General features: G+C 39.6%; 1 protein-coding gene across 3 annotated transcripts in view; it reads right to left on the bottom strand.

Moving 5' to 3' along the window:
- The window catches only part of TMEM132D (transmembrane protein 132D), a 294,843-nt gene that overhangs the window by 226,079 nt on the left and 50,508 nt on the right, over window positions 1–18,256 (bottom strand). For 2 of the 3 annotated variants that reach the window (XR_003399525.1, XM_026859666.1), the window contains exon 2: window positions 4,024–4,912. The exons of the other annotated variant lie outside the window; for it this stretch is intronic. Coding sequence is in view for 1 of the 2 variants with exons in the window: in XM_026859666.1 (XP_026715467.1) it covers window positions 4,024–4,912 (889 nt within the window). In the remaining variant the exon portion in view is untranslated. The remainder of the gene's footprint in view (window positions 1–4,023; window positions 4,913–18,256) is intronic. 3 annotated transcript variants of the gene reach the window in all.

Raw genomic sequence — 18,256 nt, 5'->3', positions numbered from 1 at the left:
TGTATTGGGGGAAGAAAGGGGCCCTTTCCTTTATCAGAGAGGAAATTGGAGTGAGAAGAGATCAAATAGATGAGGACATGCTGGTCTGACTGATATTTACAATACAGGAGCAGAAACCATAAAGATCAATAGCCATTACAGTGCCCAACAGCCACCAGCACACCCCTTTCTGTCCCGAGGAGTGGTACCACAATCAGAGGACACAGCATTCCCACCACTGCCAGGCTAGAGAAGGGGAAAGGAAAAGGAGGAAAATTAACGGACTTGCTTAAAGCCACCCTGGATGCTTACGGATAACTGAGTACCGATTCTGTGTGTGCAAGAAGAAATCTGATGTCTTGATTCATTATATGACAGTGGCTGGCAGTGGTAGGCATATTAGCCTCTCATTAACCAGATGCAACTAATACTCACAGAATGCATTTATGGTCTTCACAAACTAAGGACCTAGCAAGGTTTTCCCTACACCCTTGGGATTCTCTTCCAAACCTTGGAACCCCAAAGCTGGAAACAGCCAGGAGTTTGTTAGAGCTAAATTCTGGTTCTGAAGTGGCCTGTTGAAAATCAGTCTGGTAAAACAAGGCACCCTGAAACACATTAGTTGGTCTATAGCCCTTAGAAGTAATCCGACCGCATGGTGGCTTTTAGTGTGCAATCCCATGTTTACCCCATCTAGTTTACATTGCATAACAGACACAGGTTTCTTCATCTAGAAATACAAAAACTGACCATCAGTTGGTGAAAATACATACTTTGTACGGGAAAAAGGGATCATTTGGAAAATACAGAGGGCCTTCTGTGTGACAGCTGAGGCCAGAGACTGATCTTCCTCTCCCCAAACGGCAGGGTTTTTCCTTAGACTCATCATTTCTCTCTGAGGAGACAAGGTCTGTTATCCTTTCCTATGTATTATGATCGATCATTTTACTGATTATTTACATGAATGGGTCATTTCTACTCCTTTTTGCTCCATCTCAACTAACAGGATGGAGGATCATTTACATATCTGTTCATGCTCTCCTATTTACATGTGCTAACAGGATGAAGTTTCTTTCAGTCTACACTGACAATGTCTGTACCTTTACAAACCAGGAGAATTTAAAGTTTTAGAGACTTAACTGAATCAGGTCACAGAAGAGGTCTCTGATGACTTTTATAGAATGCCAGCTGGAGAGTCTGTTCTGAAATCAGAACAGGCAGCATATCACAAATGCAGTCTTTTGTTTAGCTGACCATGTCAAAAAAGAACATATATAGTATAATCATAGAATGGTTTGGGTTGGAATTTAGTTATGGATAATGGATACACTAGACTGACATGCAAGACTTCCAATCCTGAAATAGGGCCTCATTTCAGTCGAAGGCTACTTCAACATCTAATCACTTAGAGTGACATTTACTCCTAAAGAGAAGACCATGAAAGAGGCATTAGCATCTTGTCTGACACTGGTATTACAGGAGATCCCAACATAAAACAAGAATTTAAGTCAAAGCATTTAATCAAGCTCAATTTTTCACTCTTACCTGGTAGTTGCTTTTTCCCTTACAGCAGAAGATACATAAAAATTAGCAGCCATCAAAAACTGAATTAGCTGTGTACATGTCACGGAAGGATGAATATAGAAAATAGATACAACAATTCTGACCAAGAAAACAACAAAACAAAAGCTTAGACATGCTGTAGTTAGGATCGAAGACAGACAGGCAATGGTGCTTTAGAAGCAGAGTGGAACAGATATACAACTTCTCTGATACTGCAGCATATTAGTCTTCAAGCCAGTTACTGTTAGAAAATCAGGTTGAGAGAAATCAAAACTTGTGGAAGTGACATGAGTAAACAGCAAGCTGTTACAGAAGTTTATGTTTTTAAAAGGTAACAGCAAACACATTTTTGAAGAAAAAAAAAAATGCCACATTTTTCATTTCAAGCTGGTATTTGCTATCTATTTTTAGCCTATTTTTGTGGTTTATGATACCTTAGATCTCAAACTAAAGAGCTAAAATTCAAACATGCCATTCTCTTTTTGTTCCAGAAAATTAATTTTAGAAGCATTCATTTAAAAGTTCGGGTGTTCTGTTTTCACTGTAATTTAAACACAGCAAGATTTTTGAAAATTTTATAAACCTACATATAGTATAATTATCACGGTTATAGCTAGCTCTACTTTTAACTGATCACAGCTCATGGAAACGTAGATGCTTTGAAGTCAGATTTCTAAGACCCTGCATTTACAGAGTAAAAACAATGAATGGTTTTTACCCTAATTCTTTCTTAGATACAAAAGGTTTTTAATGTTTATATGTAAACCAATTTTCATACGTAGTAGAAGTTTCCATACACGTCTGAAGTAATATCCCTTTAAAATCTTTAGTATAGAGGAAAATAGAAAGGCATCCCCGAACACTTGCTATGAGGAACTCAGATTGTCTCTCTTGAAATCAGTCAGGAAACAACTTAAAACTCAGGCAGATTGACTCAGGGAATGAAAACCTGATACAGTAAGTAGAGTAGACATCCTACCAGTGTTTGCCCTCTGCCCAATGAAGAGGAAATAACTGTCCTCAAGTAAGCAACTAAGTGCTGTGGTTATTCCGTTTATATATGACACACTTGCAAAGGAAAAATGACCTGATTTTATGGCAAACCACTTCCCCCAGAAATCCCACACAAATCTTGTGGAGGGAGGGGAAGAAAAAAAATGAGAATGACTGGTTTAAGCCCTTACTACTCAGGTCAGTGGAGTCAAATCTGACTTATTCCTTACTCCAGTATGAGGTATACATCCACGTACAACAGTGTTGCTTTTACAGCTTTGTGCCATTTTAATAACAGCCCTGAATCATATCCAGGTGACTTTAGCCAGAGACTTTGGGAGTTTCAGATGTATAACCACCAGAGAAAGCAGAATATTTTGTCTCAAGTCATGATTTCTTAGGTGAAGGCACCAAGCATCTCCAGTGCTCAGCACAGCTGTTGACTATGGTGCATCTGTGACATTTCTAAGAGCAGAGAGTTCACTGCTCCCTCTCATGATGAGCCTCCTCTTTTGGAGGGATGTTTTGTGAGCTTTGGCACCAATGGTCATTTCTAGGACAAATGACCAAGATAAATCAATCTTAATCTGAGAAGCCAGAGTATGACATTTACCTCCAGTTCTAAAGAGCTGGCACAAGTAATTGGTAAGAGACAGAAGAATAAATCAGCTCTACACACACCCATCTTCCATATGCCTGCCACACAACCCTACCTTTATGCACTGGAACACAAGAGTTGCAAACTTGAAAAGAAAAGCCAACTGACAGTCTCACTTGTATGCCATGCATATCTGCTCTCACTTTGCCACAGTACAGCCTGATAGTCTTCGCTGCTTTCTTGCATTATTTTGGTGGTTATAGTGAGCTTCCCATCATAATACCCCAATCCTGGGATAAAGTAAATGCAGCACTGGACACTACATTCAAAAACAACCACAACCACCATCAAGTATCTTTCATTTTCAGAAATGGTTTTGGTATATCTATAATACTCAGGAACCTCAAACATCCTGTAAAACAGAACCAGACTTGCAACAAGTTGGGAAGAGATGTTTAAGCATATAAATCCTACTTAGATGCCTAATTCTTGCTCACTTCCTATAAATACCTTTGTGGATTTGAGCTTTGCTAATCTGAACATGAGTTCAATGAGAGATTAGGAGCACTGCAAACTCCAGCTCAGGAGACATTAAATGTTATCTCCTATTAGCACATAGATAGGTCCCAACTCTACTCTTTCAATTTTTATAGGTACTCAAAGGACAACTTCAAGAAAAGGCCTTTCTCACGCAAAGAGATCATGTCTCAGACAATTCATACAATATTAGACAGAACAATAGGAGAAATGTTGAGTCAACCAACTGCAATACAATTTCTGTAGAGCAGCAATTGAAGGACTGTTAGGCAATTTATACACGAGAAAGTGACTTCCCATACCAAGAGTAGAGAAACAGGATAAGGTACCAAAGAAACACAAACCAGCCTTACCTCAGTGTGAACTGATCTTCTGTTGAATTTTTAGCAACAGATACAAGGAAAGTCAAAACGTCACCTTGCTTGACAGTCTTTGGTGCATACTGGATGGCAATATTATTATCCAATCTCATTTCATTTAAAGAAGGGCCAGCATGTGTCTGGTAAAGGAAAACACTTCCAATCCTCTGCAAGGGAGGTCCCGACTCATCAATGTCGTTGCGCCCTGGTCGGATCCCATTACTTTTCCTGACATCTTCCTTGGTACATTCCCCTTTCTCATCTCCTGGTTGTATGGCATAGTAAAGCTCCACAGGACTCCCTTCAGACTGATCCATTGGTTTTTTTCGGCCAGCAACAACCGTGGGGGGGTTAAACCAGCTTGGCAGGAGCTCCAGCTCTGCCACACACAACCCCAGATCCCCTTGCAACCTGCAGCTGCCCCTGACTTCCCGCGTCTCTCGGAAGGCAAAGACCCGCAGGCAGGGCAGCTGTTCCGTGGTGCTGTAGTCATCCCAGTCCCTGCCCACGATGTAGAACAGGACCTGGACTTTGGGCTTGCTCAGGTAAATTTTGTCACTCATTATGAAGGCCTTCAGTTTCCAATTAAAGGAGAACTTGTTAGTAGATCCGAATGGATTTGAAGACAACATTAAGTCCTGGGGCACTACTTGTTCAATGGAAAAAGGTCCATAGCTGGCATTTAACACAGGTGGCCTCTTGGATTTGTAGATCAGAAAGGATTCCACTCGGGACTGCAAGCTAGAATTCCTCATAATATCCTGGTTGGCTTCCTTAAGAAAGAAGGAAACATCCGCATTGTGGATACGATAGGTCACAGGCAAGTAAGTTGGCAGTAAAGAAAATCTCTGTATACTCTCCAGGATCCCTCGACTCTCAGCCACTGTTAAAAGGAAAGGAGAGTTTAAAAGATCAGATCTTCAAGTCATACTGTGATATAACCTCGCTGACTTTACTGAGGGGATTGACAGTGGTGTAGCTGGTATGAGTGGCAACAGCATCATCAATCCATGCAGAAGTAGCCTAGGTAGATGTTGATTTATCTAGTTAGCTTGGAAAACAATAGGTTATGATATGTTCTACATGGCAGCTAGATTAAAAGAAGTAGCTTGTGTAGGTTTACGCATGCCAAAGGTCACATCTTCACTTGCAGTATACATTTATTATCAAAGAGCAAAATTACCCAGTCAGAATCTGCAACATCAGATCAGTGCAGAGGCACATTTAAAAAGGAATTTGTTCACTAAAGCAAGATGCACCTGTACAGGAAACTAATGCAATGATTTTACATCAGATGCTGCACATGGACCACTTAGAGTTCACTTCAACCTTCTTTTCAGCACTCTAAAGCAATATATGGAATTTAAGTGGTTTTCTGCACAAGGCTGAATTTCACCTTAAGAATAGTTAGCACAATAACCATTTACACAAAAGCTCCTTTACAACACTCTAGTACTAGAGGATTTCAAAAGGAACTTTATTTGCATCCAATTTATAGTCCCTTCTATTTCATTTCATCTACGAAAAGAGGGTTTCTTCTGTAAATAACTATCAGGATTCACGGCACTGTTGTTGCCTAACCCTACTTTGTTCCCTAATACAACTGCATTATCTGTAGGTTGTACATCACCGCACACTGAAAGAACATTTTCAATGACACTGAGCCTCTCTTACTGCAAGATATCTATTTTAACTCGTGCCATCAAGCAATTACCTGAGGCAGGCTATCATATTAAAGAATAAGCTCTCCATCCTTTCTAGGAACTGTCAGCCCCAAAGAGCAGAGACATGCACTGTTAAAAAAACACAAATACAAATACAGTATGACCTTTGCTGTTTGAATACCTGACCTTTATGCTTATGTCTTCACACCCTAATTGTGAAATAAATAGCTTTTTTTTTTTCCTCCACAGCAAATGCAAATCCTTACCCTTATCCAGAATGGTGACACAGGGTTACCACAGCTGGCATTCAAAGGCAACCCAGTTTCCCAGCTCTAGTCAACACATGCTTTATTAGTCCTTATCTTTTGTTTGGCGCCCAACCTAAATATTTAATTGCTTATCAAGTACTGCTGTGGCCTAAACTGGTGTCAGTTACTCCTAACCACCAATCTACCATTCACGTACTGCAATTCACTGCAAATCCTAGAACAGGATAGGAGATGCTTGTTATCTTCAAATCCTATGGGAAGGTATTATTAGCTCCTAAAAACTTCTGATTTCAGACCTCAAGTGTTCACCAAAAACAGTCTGGAAACTGCCTCTCACAGTAACAGCCCATAGGTAGATAACCTGAAAGGGGAATTGCCTTTGCAGGAGAAGAAGCCACTCTGATGCTAGCCATAACCAGCACATCCATCAAGGCCCCTCCACAGCAAAGCACTTAATGCAGATCTCATTCTGCCACAGACTTTGGACAATCTCAGACAAGTCACTTTTCCCGTGCTGCTGTTCTGTGTCCAACAAATAAAGGTGTTACTATTTATTTACCCTCACCCTTTGTGTAGACTGTAAACACAACAGACTTGCTTTACTATTTATATAAGAGCATCACCTACATTAGTAAGGCTGTGATCTCAGTTAGGGTCTCCAGTCACGAACGTAATGCAAAACAATAAACCGGAGCAAAGACCTTTCTATATAAAAAAGCAAAAGCAACTAGTATTAAAAAAAGAAACACAAACAACAAAAAAAAAAACCCCAACAAACCAAAACACAAACAAACCCTAGATAAGGGTGGGCATCATTCAGCTGTAAAACAGAAGAAACAAATCTCAGAATGAAAGAGGCCGGGAAGAAAGGATGGCAGAGAAGAGTTGCACAGTTTTGGAAATCTTTCTCTCCATCTTCAAAAACTGAAATTCCTCTCCCAATAAACAATTAAAATAAAACTTTGCTTTTAAAAGTTTAATTAATGTCAACTCTTAAGCCCTGCCTGGAATTAGAATTAAATTCCATCTGAAGAATCAGGAAAATGGCCTCAGCACACATCGTCATTCAAGACCGTAAATCGCAACAGCAATAAAAGACTGAAGTCCCATGATCCCTAGAGGTGGAAAACTCAACTTAGATCTTGTTGGAATTTAGAGGAGGTCACACCCAAGGCTTTTCTGCTTGTTTTTAATCAAGAGTAAACTGCAGAGTTTCTTCGCATGCAAAACCACCCTTTATTTTAGCCTTGGTCTTTTCAGCATTCAGCTCCCACTCTCTCTCCAAATATTCATTGAGAGCAGATGAAGTTTTTTAAGACCTTTTTCTAGATAATCCCCCAACAAAGATTTCTAACAACTCTAAATGGCTTTGCTAGTACTTAGAGTTGCAGGGATGCATCTCTCCCATCCAGCCCTAAGGCGAAATCTGTTCTGCTGTTGTACTCCTCAGATCACCCAGCCCATAACATGGTTCCTCCATCTAATGTCCCATTTATAAATTCCACACTCATTTTGTACTCCTCCCAACAGCTTGGCAAAGCACCATTAAACACAGTGAGGCATCGAGGAGGCAACTCAGAGAGAGCAAAAATGCTCAGGGTATTCAATTTTTTATTTCCCTTATTTTGATTGCAGCTCCCTCCCTTGCATTCCACAGGGAGAAGTACATTATTTTTATATTAAAACTAACAGAGTGTTTCGCCTCATAATTTTTTAATCATTTATTTTAGTGCTTAATTATCTAAGGGATTAAAAATATTTCCTCTGTATTCCCCATCTCCACAGGACAATGTTCCTCAGAGTTTGTAAATCGACGACTCTTCGGAATAGAAGAGCAACACAAATTAAAAAAAAAAACAAAACCAACCACAACAGAAGTGAACTGCCTATTAAAGAAAGGAAACAATCTCACCAGATAGAGCAATGTCCACTGGTTTTTAAATTTTTGGGCAATGGCAAACTGGTCCGCTTGCTGTTGCACTTCCCCCTACCATCAAGCTGTGGACGTGCACTGAATATGAATTGGCTTATGCTGGAAGCTGACAGCAGCTTTCCAAACAGCCAAAGGCCAAAAATTCAAACAATTTTACACTTTTATCTGGGGAGAGTTATAATCAGTACAAACAGAAAAAAAAATTCAAAAAACTACACTGAGCTCTGCAGTACCATCTGGATTTTGACCGTGAAAGTTTATTAAGTATTCTGAAGGATAGGAAATTAAAAACAAAAACAACTATCGGCATCCTTAATTGCAACCATGATTATTTTTTTAAAATTATGCATGTTTTTACAAAGGAAGAATTGCAGAAGATTGCAATTGTGTGTTATTGGGTGAGACGCAGCATAAAAGTGAAGTTTCAAAGACTTAAGGCACATCATCTACCCTAAATATTACATCAGATCTATACCATCATAATCAAAATTCCACAGAGATAACCCACCTGAATAAATAAGACAAGAATCACATTGTGAATCTCTCAGTTTAAATATGTCAAAGAAAATAAAGGATGGGTAACTGAAGTGCTGTTAAGGAAACAACATCAAGGCAAAACCCACACGCAGTTAAATCCGGGAACTGCAATGACTGTACCACTATATCTGAAGGCTTCCCTACGTGAGGGACTTGACAGCAGAATAGCCAAGTGCAAGAGCGCAGCCTTACGTTAATTAACTAGCCTTACTAGTTCTCTGTGGGAATGTACGGCGCAGAGTACATCATACTCTGTGTCAATAGAAAAAGCAGTGGTACCAAATTAAAACAAACCTGGAGGAGTTTAATCTATCTGTATAAGGATGGATTCCTACGATCCATAGAGATTCGCTCAACTTCGAATTGATTAGCTGTGGCAAGCTGTAAAATCAGTTTCTCTTAGGCTGAGATACTGCAGAGGAAAAAACAGGTTTTTCCAGAGGACCACAGCAGGTGATGCCTCACAGCACTACTGAATCTCGAGGGGCTGACCCTCGACTGGAGTAAACTGCTCCACTGCCAGGTCTGGTGAAGACAATCTACTGCAGCTGCAGAGTGGCGTTACAGCATTCTGGATTCAGGAGATGATCCTCAACAGTTTGAGGCAAACCAATAAAATCTAATTTGACGCTGTGCTTATGCCAGGAGCTATTATTTCTCAATCCCTAACAACTACGTCTGCATTTGACCTCTCATGCTGTGAATGGTTTGTTGAGGATTTCAATCAGTGGCCACCTGGGAAGAGATGCTGTAGTAGGGTGGTTTTCTTTCCTCTCTCTTTAGTAAAGCTTCCCCTGACTGACACTGTTTAAAAACTACTTGTCATTGATGGAAGAAGCAAATTCTTTGCAGGTCAGTGAATTTGAAAATATCCGAGAAAAAGGCAGCATATTCAGTCTCCTCCCGCACAGCCAACCAAAGCTTGTCCGTATGATATATCCCTGAACATGACATTGTAAACATACTGCATTTACCTTCCTAAAGGTCATACTGCTTTCTTCATTAGGCTATTAATTTTGTGTTGCAGTGTGGCTAAAAATCTTAAATCTTTATTTCTTTAATATTATATAACAGCAGCTCTCAGTCAATGACAAAACCACTATTCATAGCTCAGTTTTACTGCAAAGTTATTGACCATGGCTTCAGAAAATTGAAGAAATCTGCCAGACCACTAACTTCATTCTATATTGTCAAATCCTTGGGACTTCATTGCCCTAACAGTTACTTTATTTTAAAAACTATTCAATCCACGATCATCCAGCATTCACGAGACATAAAACACTCCTCCAATCAATTAGATAATGCTAATATTAAAAAAATTAATAATAATTGCCTTTTGCTTGTAGATACAAGGGAACAACTTCTTAGGAAAATTAACTTACCAGCTGCAAGTTCAGACTGGTAATGCAATAGATCAAGTTTGTTGCTGTATTCTGGGGATTGAGATAAGTGGTTCTTTTCAGTCTGGCCAGAAATTTTACCTTTTTAGATAGTTTCAGCTGTTCTCATTGAATCTTCTGAATGCTTTTGCTCTCCTAGGTTTGTTATGCACTGGAATTTTTTTTTTTTTTATTTTTTTTTTTTAGCCAAAATCTCTAGGAAAAAAGTTTGTAATGTGATTTATTTCCAGATCTGGAAACTAATGTCTCAGGGATGTCTATTCCAATAAAACGCCATGCTCACTTCTGGAAAATAAAGACATTTCAGTCTTAACCTATTTAAGCGGCTGAGTCCAGTAACATTCAACAGTGGGGCAGTTTAAAGCTAAGCTATAAACAATAGTGAATACCATCCCCAGGTGTACCTCAGGCAGTTCTTAACAGAGGGATGACCTACTCTGCCAGTGTATGTCACTTACTATGGACAGAGTCAATTAAGACCGACACACGAGTATCTTAGGATCATTTCCGTCTTACAGGATTGTTGGTTGGTTGTCTTGTTCCTTCCTTAGGTTCAAGCATCCTTCTGCACAGCCCTCACACATGAATAGACAAAACTGAAGCTTTCCAAGGATGACCTAGTGTGTCCCCTCTTTTGCCAGTCTTGCAGCAGCATCAACTCGCTTAAAACAATTAGCACTGCATTTTCAAGCTTTTGATTAAGTGCTATGCTTTACTGAGAACAGCTTTCTGACACCGTGACAAACTGACGGGAGGTTTTGACCTCAGACAGAAAGAAAGGCAATACGAGCTTTGTGGCAGTTGCTCACTTTGCTTGTTTAAAAGCAGTGAGGTTGTTCATCGGTTACACTTTGCAGAGGTGCTTGGCAGAAGTCCAGAGGGAGGGGGCACTGGAGGTACAGAACAACGCAGCGCAACAGGCTGTAAAGAGCACCAACGCCTCAGATGCATTGGAGGGCAACAGATGAAACCCACAGGAAGAAACACACTGTTCCGTATGATCAAAAACCTGCAAACCCACCTACAAGCTTACTGCAGATGATTTTCTTTGAAACAATTTTCACCCAGCTACATACCTATCTGTGCAGTAACACAGAGTCAGGAAAGTATTTTAATGACTTGATGCCATAAACACATGAATCTATCCCACAGATATCCACACTGAAAACTGTATACCAGAGTTATTCCCTGACAAGAACTTAAACCAAAAGCTGAAAGATTAATTTTCTGTTAGGTTATACTATATTATATGGATTCAAAAGTGAACTTCTTGATATCTGGTGGACAGGACATCTTTCTTCCCTACTTAACATCTCATTTTAGCATTCATTCTGGGAATTTATTTATATTATTAAATCTTTATTACTTCTGTGACCGGAAGCCTTAACTGAAATCAGACTTCATCAGAAGGAGCTGTATGTGCCTGAAAGAATCTACAATTCAAGTTAATAAACAAGATTTTAAGAACTGGAAATTGATGCCAAAATAGTGATGGGATTTACCCAAAGCCATAAAGCCAGCATGCATTCAGGGCTAGAAACCAGTCATAAATCACCAATTCCTCTCTGTAGTCAGCATTAGATATGAATGTTTCAAAAATATTTTCAACAGCTATTTTTTGATAAAAACTGGAAATCTAAGGGGGGTTGAGGACTATATCAGGCAGATTTTCCTGTAGTCTTCCACTACTTTGTCATATCAACCAAAAAAATAAAACTCTTGTTCAACGTCTCTGCCACAAACAGATAACTGAAGAAGCTGAGCCATCGCATCTCTAGCACAGAGATACAGCCTGACGGTGAGCTCCTGCCTACATTTCACAAGAACAGTGCCACAGGTTAGTTTTTCCATCCTGAATATGATCTATTTCTTACAACTAAATATTACCTTATGAAGACATTGTTGCACATAAAAATGCTCAGTGATCACCTTATTCTCTACACAACTGTGTAACACAAAGCTGAAATGACTGATGTGTTACTCTCACTATTCACACTGGAGCACTGATTTCCCATCATTCTTCGCCTACTCACTTGGAAGCAGAGTATCAGCGTCTATCTTCCATACCAGTACAGAAATAAAAGAATCCAGCCTATCTGGCAGCAGGAACCCTAATCTTTCCTCCTAGTCTTGTCATACTCATTAGAGAACAGTTTCCAAAAAAAATCTCATGCTTTTGGTAACAAGCACCATCATTCTAAAGGGCAAGTACCAACAGAACAGCAATAAGACTAAATCAATGTGTCACAAATAGGAAAACAAAAATAGAACCCTGGAACCCAATAGTCATGCATTTATCTCTAACAAATTAAAAAGAAAAATGGATTCAAAGCCAAAAGTCACCAATTTGCTTTTAAGCCCTTTCCTTGTTAGCATTTCAGACTGCTCTGCCTGCTTCACTTTATAACATTCCCTGTAACCGTTTCAACCTTGGAAAATTATCATTATTCTCCGAGAACAATGCTGTTGCCAAGCTGCCAACATCGCCCCCTTCCCCCAAGTTATCACATTCTTGTTCCAGTTCTACATCTCTGTGCTGAGCTTGCTACAAAGCAAGGGAAAGATTATTGGAACATCAAGGCCACTATGTAGAAGAGCTTCTTTGTAAAGGTGACTCCTCATTTCTTGTAAGAGAATTCTGAAGAAGTTGGAGTATTGTTGAAGTGTGCAACATACAAAAAGTGACAGTCACAAAGTAGATGCTGAATAAAGCAAATTAAACTTTGCACAGGTGCAGACAAATCATTTGTACCATCGTTTCTAAGAGGAATACACACTTGCAAACCATTCCTTTTTATGAAAACTATCAAGCGTTGCTACTGCAGTCAGAAACAGGACAAACTTTCAAGTGCCGAGTCCTGCAAGGAAGGAAGTACTCTGATACAACGTGCCTGAATTTCATGAGAATATTCCTGTGCAGAGATAAATCAGTTAATGCTTTGCTGAAATAGAGGCTGGACTGCTTTGCAAGAGGCAATGGTACCATGTGCCCACCAAAGTACACCTTAGCCACTTCTGCTTCTGTGTTATCAATCCTGCTAGATTGCTCCTTGTAGTCCATCTTGCAATTTCTCTATTAACTCCACAAAGAAATTTCCATGACCTGAGTGGGAAAAGAAAACCTCCTAATGAAATACAGTACAAAATTCATCCCAGAAGGGTCTCCAAATACAATGCTAAATCAGAAAAGAAATCCATCTGCAAAGCAATCCTCAATTAAGAATCTACTCCATCTTTAGTGGTGTTTACCTTCTGGCCCCCCTCTGAGAATTGTCACTCAAGGGTTTCAAGGACCCTGGCTCAAGCTTCCTATTTTACCAAAAGGGAGGCAGAAAATCTGGATGATAGACTTTGTACCTACTATCACCATATCCCAGAGCAAGTACACACTGTCAAGTGGGCGATTGGACCATTTAACTGCTGTGACCATGACAGTGCTATTTATGTTGGCAATGAGATGTTACTAGACCACAATGATCTTTATTATACAGTCTCTCCACACAAAATCTTTCACACAGCAACTCTAAGTTTGATTTTACAGAAAAATTTAGAAGTTACAAACAGTCAGAAAATGGTCTTCTAGAAGAGGAGCTCTGGTTCCACCAGACAAAGCAACTGGCACCACAGAAACAATCCTCAGTCTTAACATGAGCCACTATCTGATGCTTCAAAAGCAGGGCAATAAGCTAAAACTAAAACGAATTTATCTATTTCACAGGCCTGTCTGTCAGGAACTCCTTGTGGACTGCCACAAATGATAAGTCTGAAAGTTGAATCATGACATCAACGGATTTCCATGTCTGTGTCTGGAGTGAGAGCAGGCATCTGATCTTGGCATGTACAACCTTATGAGCATGACTCCAAGGATCGTTAGAGGTCATAGACGCATCCAGCACTTTTCATACTTCAACTGTTATTTAACCTGATGGGTTTATAAGTGCTCAAGCTGGATATACTCTCACGGATGCAGACTGTACTCCTGTGTCAATCCAGGAATTCCAGTTGCCTTAATGTGCCTGATTACCAGCCAGATAGATCTTTTTGACAATAGTCCTGTAGTCTGAGGACACAATATTTTCTCTGAATATCCCATTTTACTGAAGTTTGAAGAAACTTTTGTAAATTAATCATTGATCTCAGGACAGACTACACCTCATCATTCATTAGGAGGAGAGAGATGAACAATCCTGAAGTTATTTTATTATTCACATTGACAGACATATAAAGAAATCACTTAAAAGGGTCACAGAGGAACACATACACCTTTATATTACCAAGTGATACAAAAATGATCAGAGAAATATCATATAACAAAGGCAAGCTCCCACCAGAAAAGGCAGCAAAGTAATAATTACAGAGAAAAGTATTAAGATAAAAGGATATGGCACCGTTTCACACAAGATCTGATGTCAGCCCCAACATGAAAGGGCAAAGCAGTGATGGGCACCACAAAGTTTACAGTAAGAAAAACCAGGGAAAAAATGCTCAAACTCACAGTCATATTAACAACTAGGGGATAGGGAAAGAGAGGCTAGGAAAATTTTTCTGACACTCCAGACGCAAAACATCAATAATCACACAGAGGGCTGTCCCCAATCCATCAACTGCATGTGATGCAAGGAATAAAAAAATGTACTAGACATGATAAGATGCAGCACTCCCTTGAGTGTATCATTGCTTACAGCAAACAGTGAGCTTTCATCACTAACTCACAGGGCCATCTTGACACACACCACCTCTTGGCCTTTCCTGCAATTTTGATGCATTTATTTAACGACCCATAAAGAGAGAGAATCTCTCTTTAATGAAAATAGTACTAGGCTAGGTGCCATCCGCTTATGGCTCAAGGCACCCTAAAGGTGAAAGTAATAAGAGATAAGGGCTTCAATATCTAACATACTGAAAGATTTCTCAGGCTTTCAATGGCAACAGTTTGTGTTTCCCTCCCTGTTCTCCCTTCCCCTTCTATGCCTCTGCTTGCAGAGGAAGAAAGAAATTATGAAGATGTCAAAAAATTTAAAAAACAAAACCACACACACCCCCCAAACCCAAAAACCCCCACAAACTTAGAAAGCTGAAATTCTTGCCAGGCGTATCTTAAGTACTATTTCTAGTGTAATTATGTTTAGGAACCTATAAAAGGAAAGTAATTCCGGGTAGTGAGGGAGTGCAAAGCGCCAGGAGTTCAACACCTATTGTCAGATTCCTCATGAGACAGAAATACAGGACTGCGCACGGACCAGCCTTATACTGCTTAAACAGACTCCATTCAGACAATCAGAAGTTGATCAGATTCTGCCTCAAACGTCTGCAAAATTCCCCCTTCATTTTCTGCAAGGATACCAGGGACTGTGTGGAGGCTGCAGTTCTGCTACCAGGCCACTATTGATGGGATGAAAAAAACTCTAAGCATTAAATTAACACCTGACTCGGCAAAAGTAATAGGCCAGTTTCTACTGCTGGCATTTTATGAGACAATCCATGTCTATATACCCTAATCCAATTCCAGGGGAATGTGAACTGCAGCACAAAAGCATTTGTGGCTGCTGGCTGATCATTCTTCCCCTCCAGAGTCTGTTGGTTTTTTTTTTAAATTCATTTTAAATTTGTTAATCCATATCGTGCCTCTACATCTTGCTGTAGGCTCTGTGCCTAACAATGAATTTGTACAACCAACAATTACAATATTGATCTTCTATTGCTACATTCACTAACAAGATAAAAAGATTTTTTTTTTAATTCTTATTTAAATAACACCATAATGCTAGTATACACAGTAAGTTGCCAGGAATGTCAATAAAACTAACAATATTTCACTAAACACATACCCATTTTACATTCATTAAAGTGCAACTTTAAAATATTTGAGTGTGTTCTCGGAAGGAAATGAAGATATTAATGAGTATTTATCCCTAACAGGTCTAGAAAGTGGAGGGCACCATAGAATATATACATGTATATACACACATGGACAGATACAACCAAGAATATGACTTTGGTAGCGTGGAAAAGTGAGCTAATTAACACTGCTGCTTGGATATTTCTATTCTTCCCTGTGCTCTCTGGTATAGACACCCTGTGAACATGGGAAGAGTGTCCTGAATCCATGGGGTCCTCCTGCTTAGAAGATTCAGGAAACAAAGGTTTCATCCCGATCCTGAAAAGCTATTCTAAAATAACATGTACAGTCCCGATGTGTCAGCAACCACTAAGATATCTCACCAAGTTTCCCCAAATACAAAGGCTATGCTTATTAATGGAGATGAGCAAGAAGCTTCTTGACGTGTTCTTATTAGCTTCTGAATCACAAGGTCGTCATCCTTCACAAGAAGTTTTCTCTTTGCTACAAGTTACATATGTAACCCTGACACATTCCTCATCCTTTTCATCATCTTGTCAACTAAGTAGGAAGATAAGGTGTCTCAGAAAAATAATTTGCCTGAAAAAAGGGCACACAAACATCAGAATAATTAACCAGGCACTTCTTCAGGAGTCTTATTCTGACCATTGAATGACATCAGACTTCTAGCAGGACTGTAGCGTGCTTACAGATGCTCAGCTATCTCCAGTAGCATCAGGCATGGTATCTTGTCTCTCTCTCATATGCCAGAGAGGAAAAATGAATCAGTTCTTTTTTTTCTAAAGAAAGTTTTGCAGAGCTAATAAGTAAAGCAGCTGTATGCACAGCTAGCTATACTTCAGCTGCTTTAGCATCCCCAGGAGCATCCATGACAATGCACTCTCAGATCATGATTGAGCAGAAGCGATGATCTGGTCTCAAACTTGCAGCTAAGTGGCTCCTCTCTTCTGATTCCTCTTTTGCTTCCTCCCAGTTGCAAATTCATGCTCTCCCCACTAGCCAAATGGGGTGGTCCTCTCTCCTTGTGGGAGAGATGACTCAACTCATCTAGATTTGCAGAAATAACCTAGTTTTCCCTGGCTCATTTTCTGGTGAATAAGCACATTGTATTGGCTCAGCAAGAGGCTGGCTGAGGTGCCGAGTGTGCACGCAGGGCTGCACAGTGACACACCAGAGCCCTGCTGTTGGAGAATGGGACCAATTCCTTGTGGTGGCAGGGGGCTGCTGGATCATTCCAGATTGTCTAGCAGTTCCTGGAGTCATCACCACACAGAAACCTGCATCAGTTCCTAGCCCTTGGTCCATCACAAATCTGAAGCTTGTTGCTTGCCCTTGCCTTAGCCCAGGCACAGTTAAGCCAACCACACTGTGGCAATAACAGGTTAGCATGGCGAATCCCTGATCCTTTTTGAGAGATGACTACTCTGATTTTCCAGTGCAAAAGACACCACAAACTATGATTCTTTGGAGAGTGCTGATTTATTTCCTTAGGAGTTAATTTTTCAACTTAATTTAGACCTTAAAGACACAAGTAGAATTTCACTGCAAGTCACCAACCAGGTCAAGTACTTCCAAATATTCACTAACACAACATATGCATCTTTCAGACTTAAAATACCTTTGAAAGTCTGACTTACTCTTCTACAGGGCTGTAAAGTATTATGTTTTAAAAACAAAGCCAGTTTGCAATTTGACAGTTTATTTTGTAATGCAATATTTTGCCTCTTTAGAAACATATTTTACAGATGGCATATTACTATATCTTCAAAGTTATTTCTGTTCTTGTTCTGAAAACAAACCAGTGTGCTGCTCTCTCAACTTTCTCAATATTATAAAAGACAGAAGAGTTAAAAGGATTGAAATTATAATTTTATAGCCCCGTAATATTTTTTTCTCTACCCAGGCAAACTCCAAAGAACATGAACTCCTGAACTTACCTATTATACTATTCATTTAACTAAATCTCGGGAAAGTTCTTTGCTCATGAGAATCTCCAATCTTATTCAGAAACTGATTCCACCTTTTCAAATCATCCTCTTCTCATATGTATTTAATGGTGATTTCTAGATAAGCTGATACTGATGGAGATGCTACAGTGTCTGACACTCTGTAAACACCTAAAAACAGAAAGATAAGCTAGAATTCTTTTTTTTTTTTCTGCCTGACAAAGTCTCCAATGTTTTCTTTGGCACTTCTTTGGGAGTTTGTTCTGTCAATTTTGAGCCAGTTTCACATCTCCTCACAGATTCTAAAGGTCATATTAAAATCTGCCTCAGCTAAATACCTTGTTTTCTTGAAGCCTGACCAGAAATTGGAACATTATACCTGGGTGTCACAGTCAGAATCCTCTGAGGAGGATGCCATGAAACATGAAGCTGAGAACTCTGGCTATTTAATTGCAGGAAAGTTCCTCCTGGAGAATGTGGAGGATGTTTGAAATTCAGCAGAAATAAAGACTGCAGGGGAGCTGCACAAGAAGCACCAAGAGCTCAAGATTATTTTTCCCTACCCTGCAATTATCTTGGATACTTAAAAATCCCTACTACTTGGACATGAATAGTTTC

This window comes from Athene cunicularia (assembly GCF_003259725.1).
Source record: "Athene cunicularia isolate RWA chromosome 15 unlocalized genomic scaffold, athCun1 chr15_part1, whole genome shotgun sequence".
In the NCBI taxonomy this organism is placed as follows: Eukaryota; Metazoa; Chordata; class Aves; order Strigiformes; family Strigidae; genus Athene; species Athene cunicularia.
This window is presented reverse-complemented; position numbering and strand designations above follow the sequence as displayed.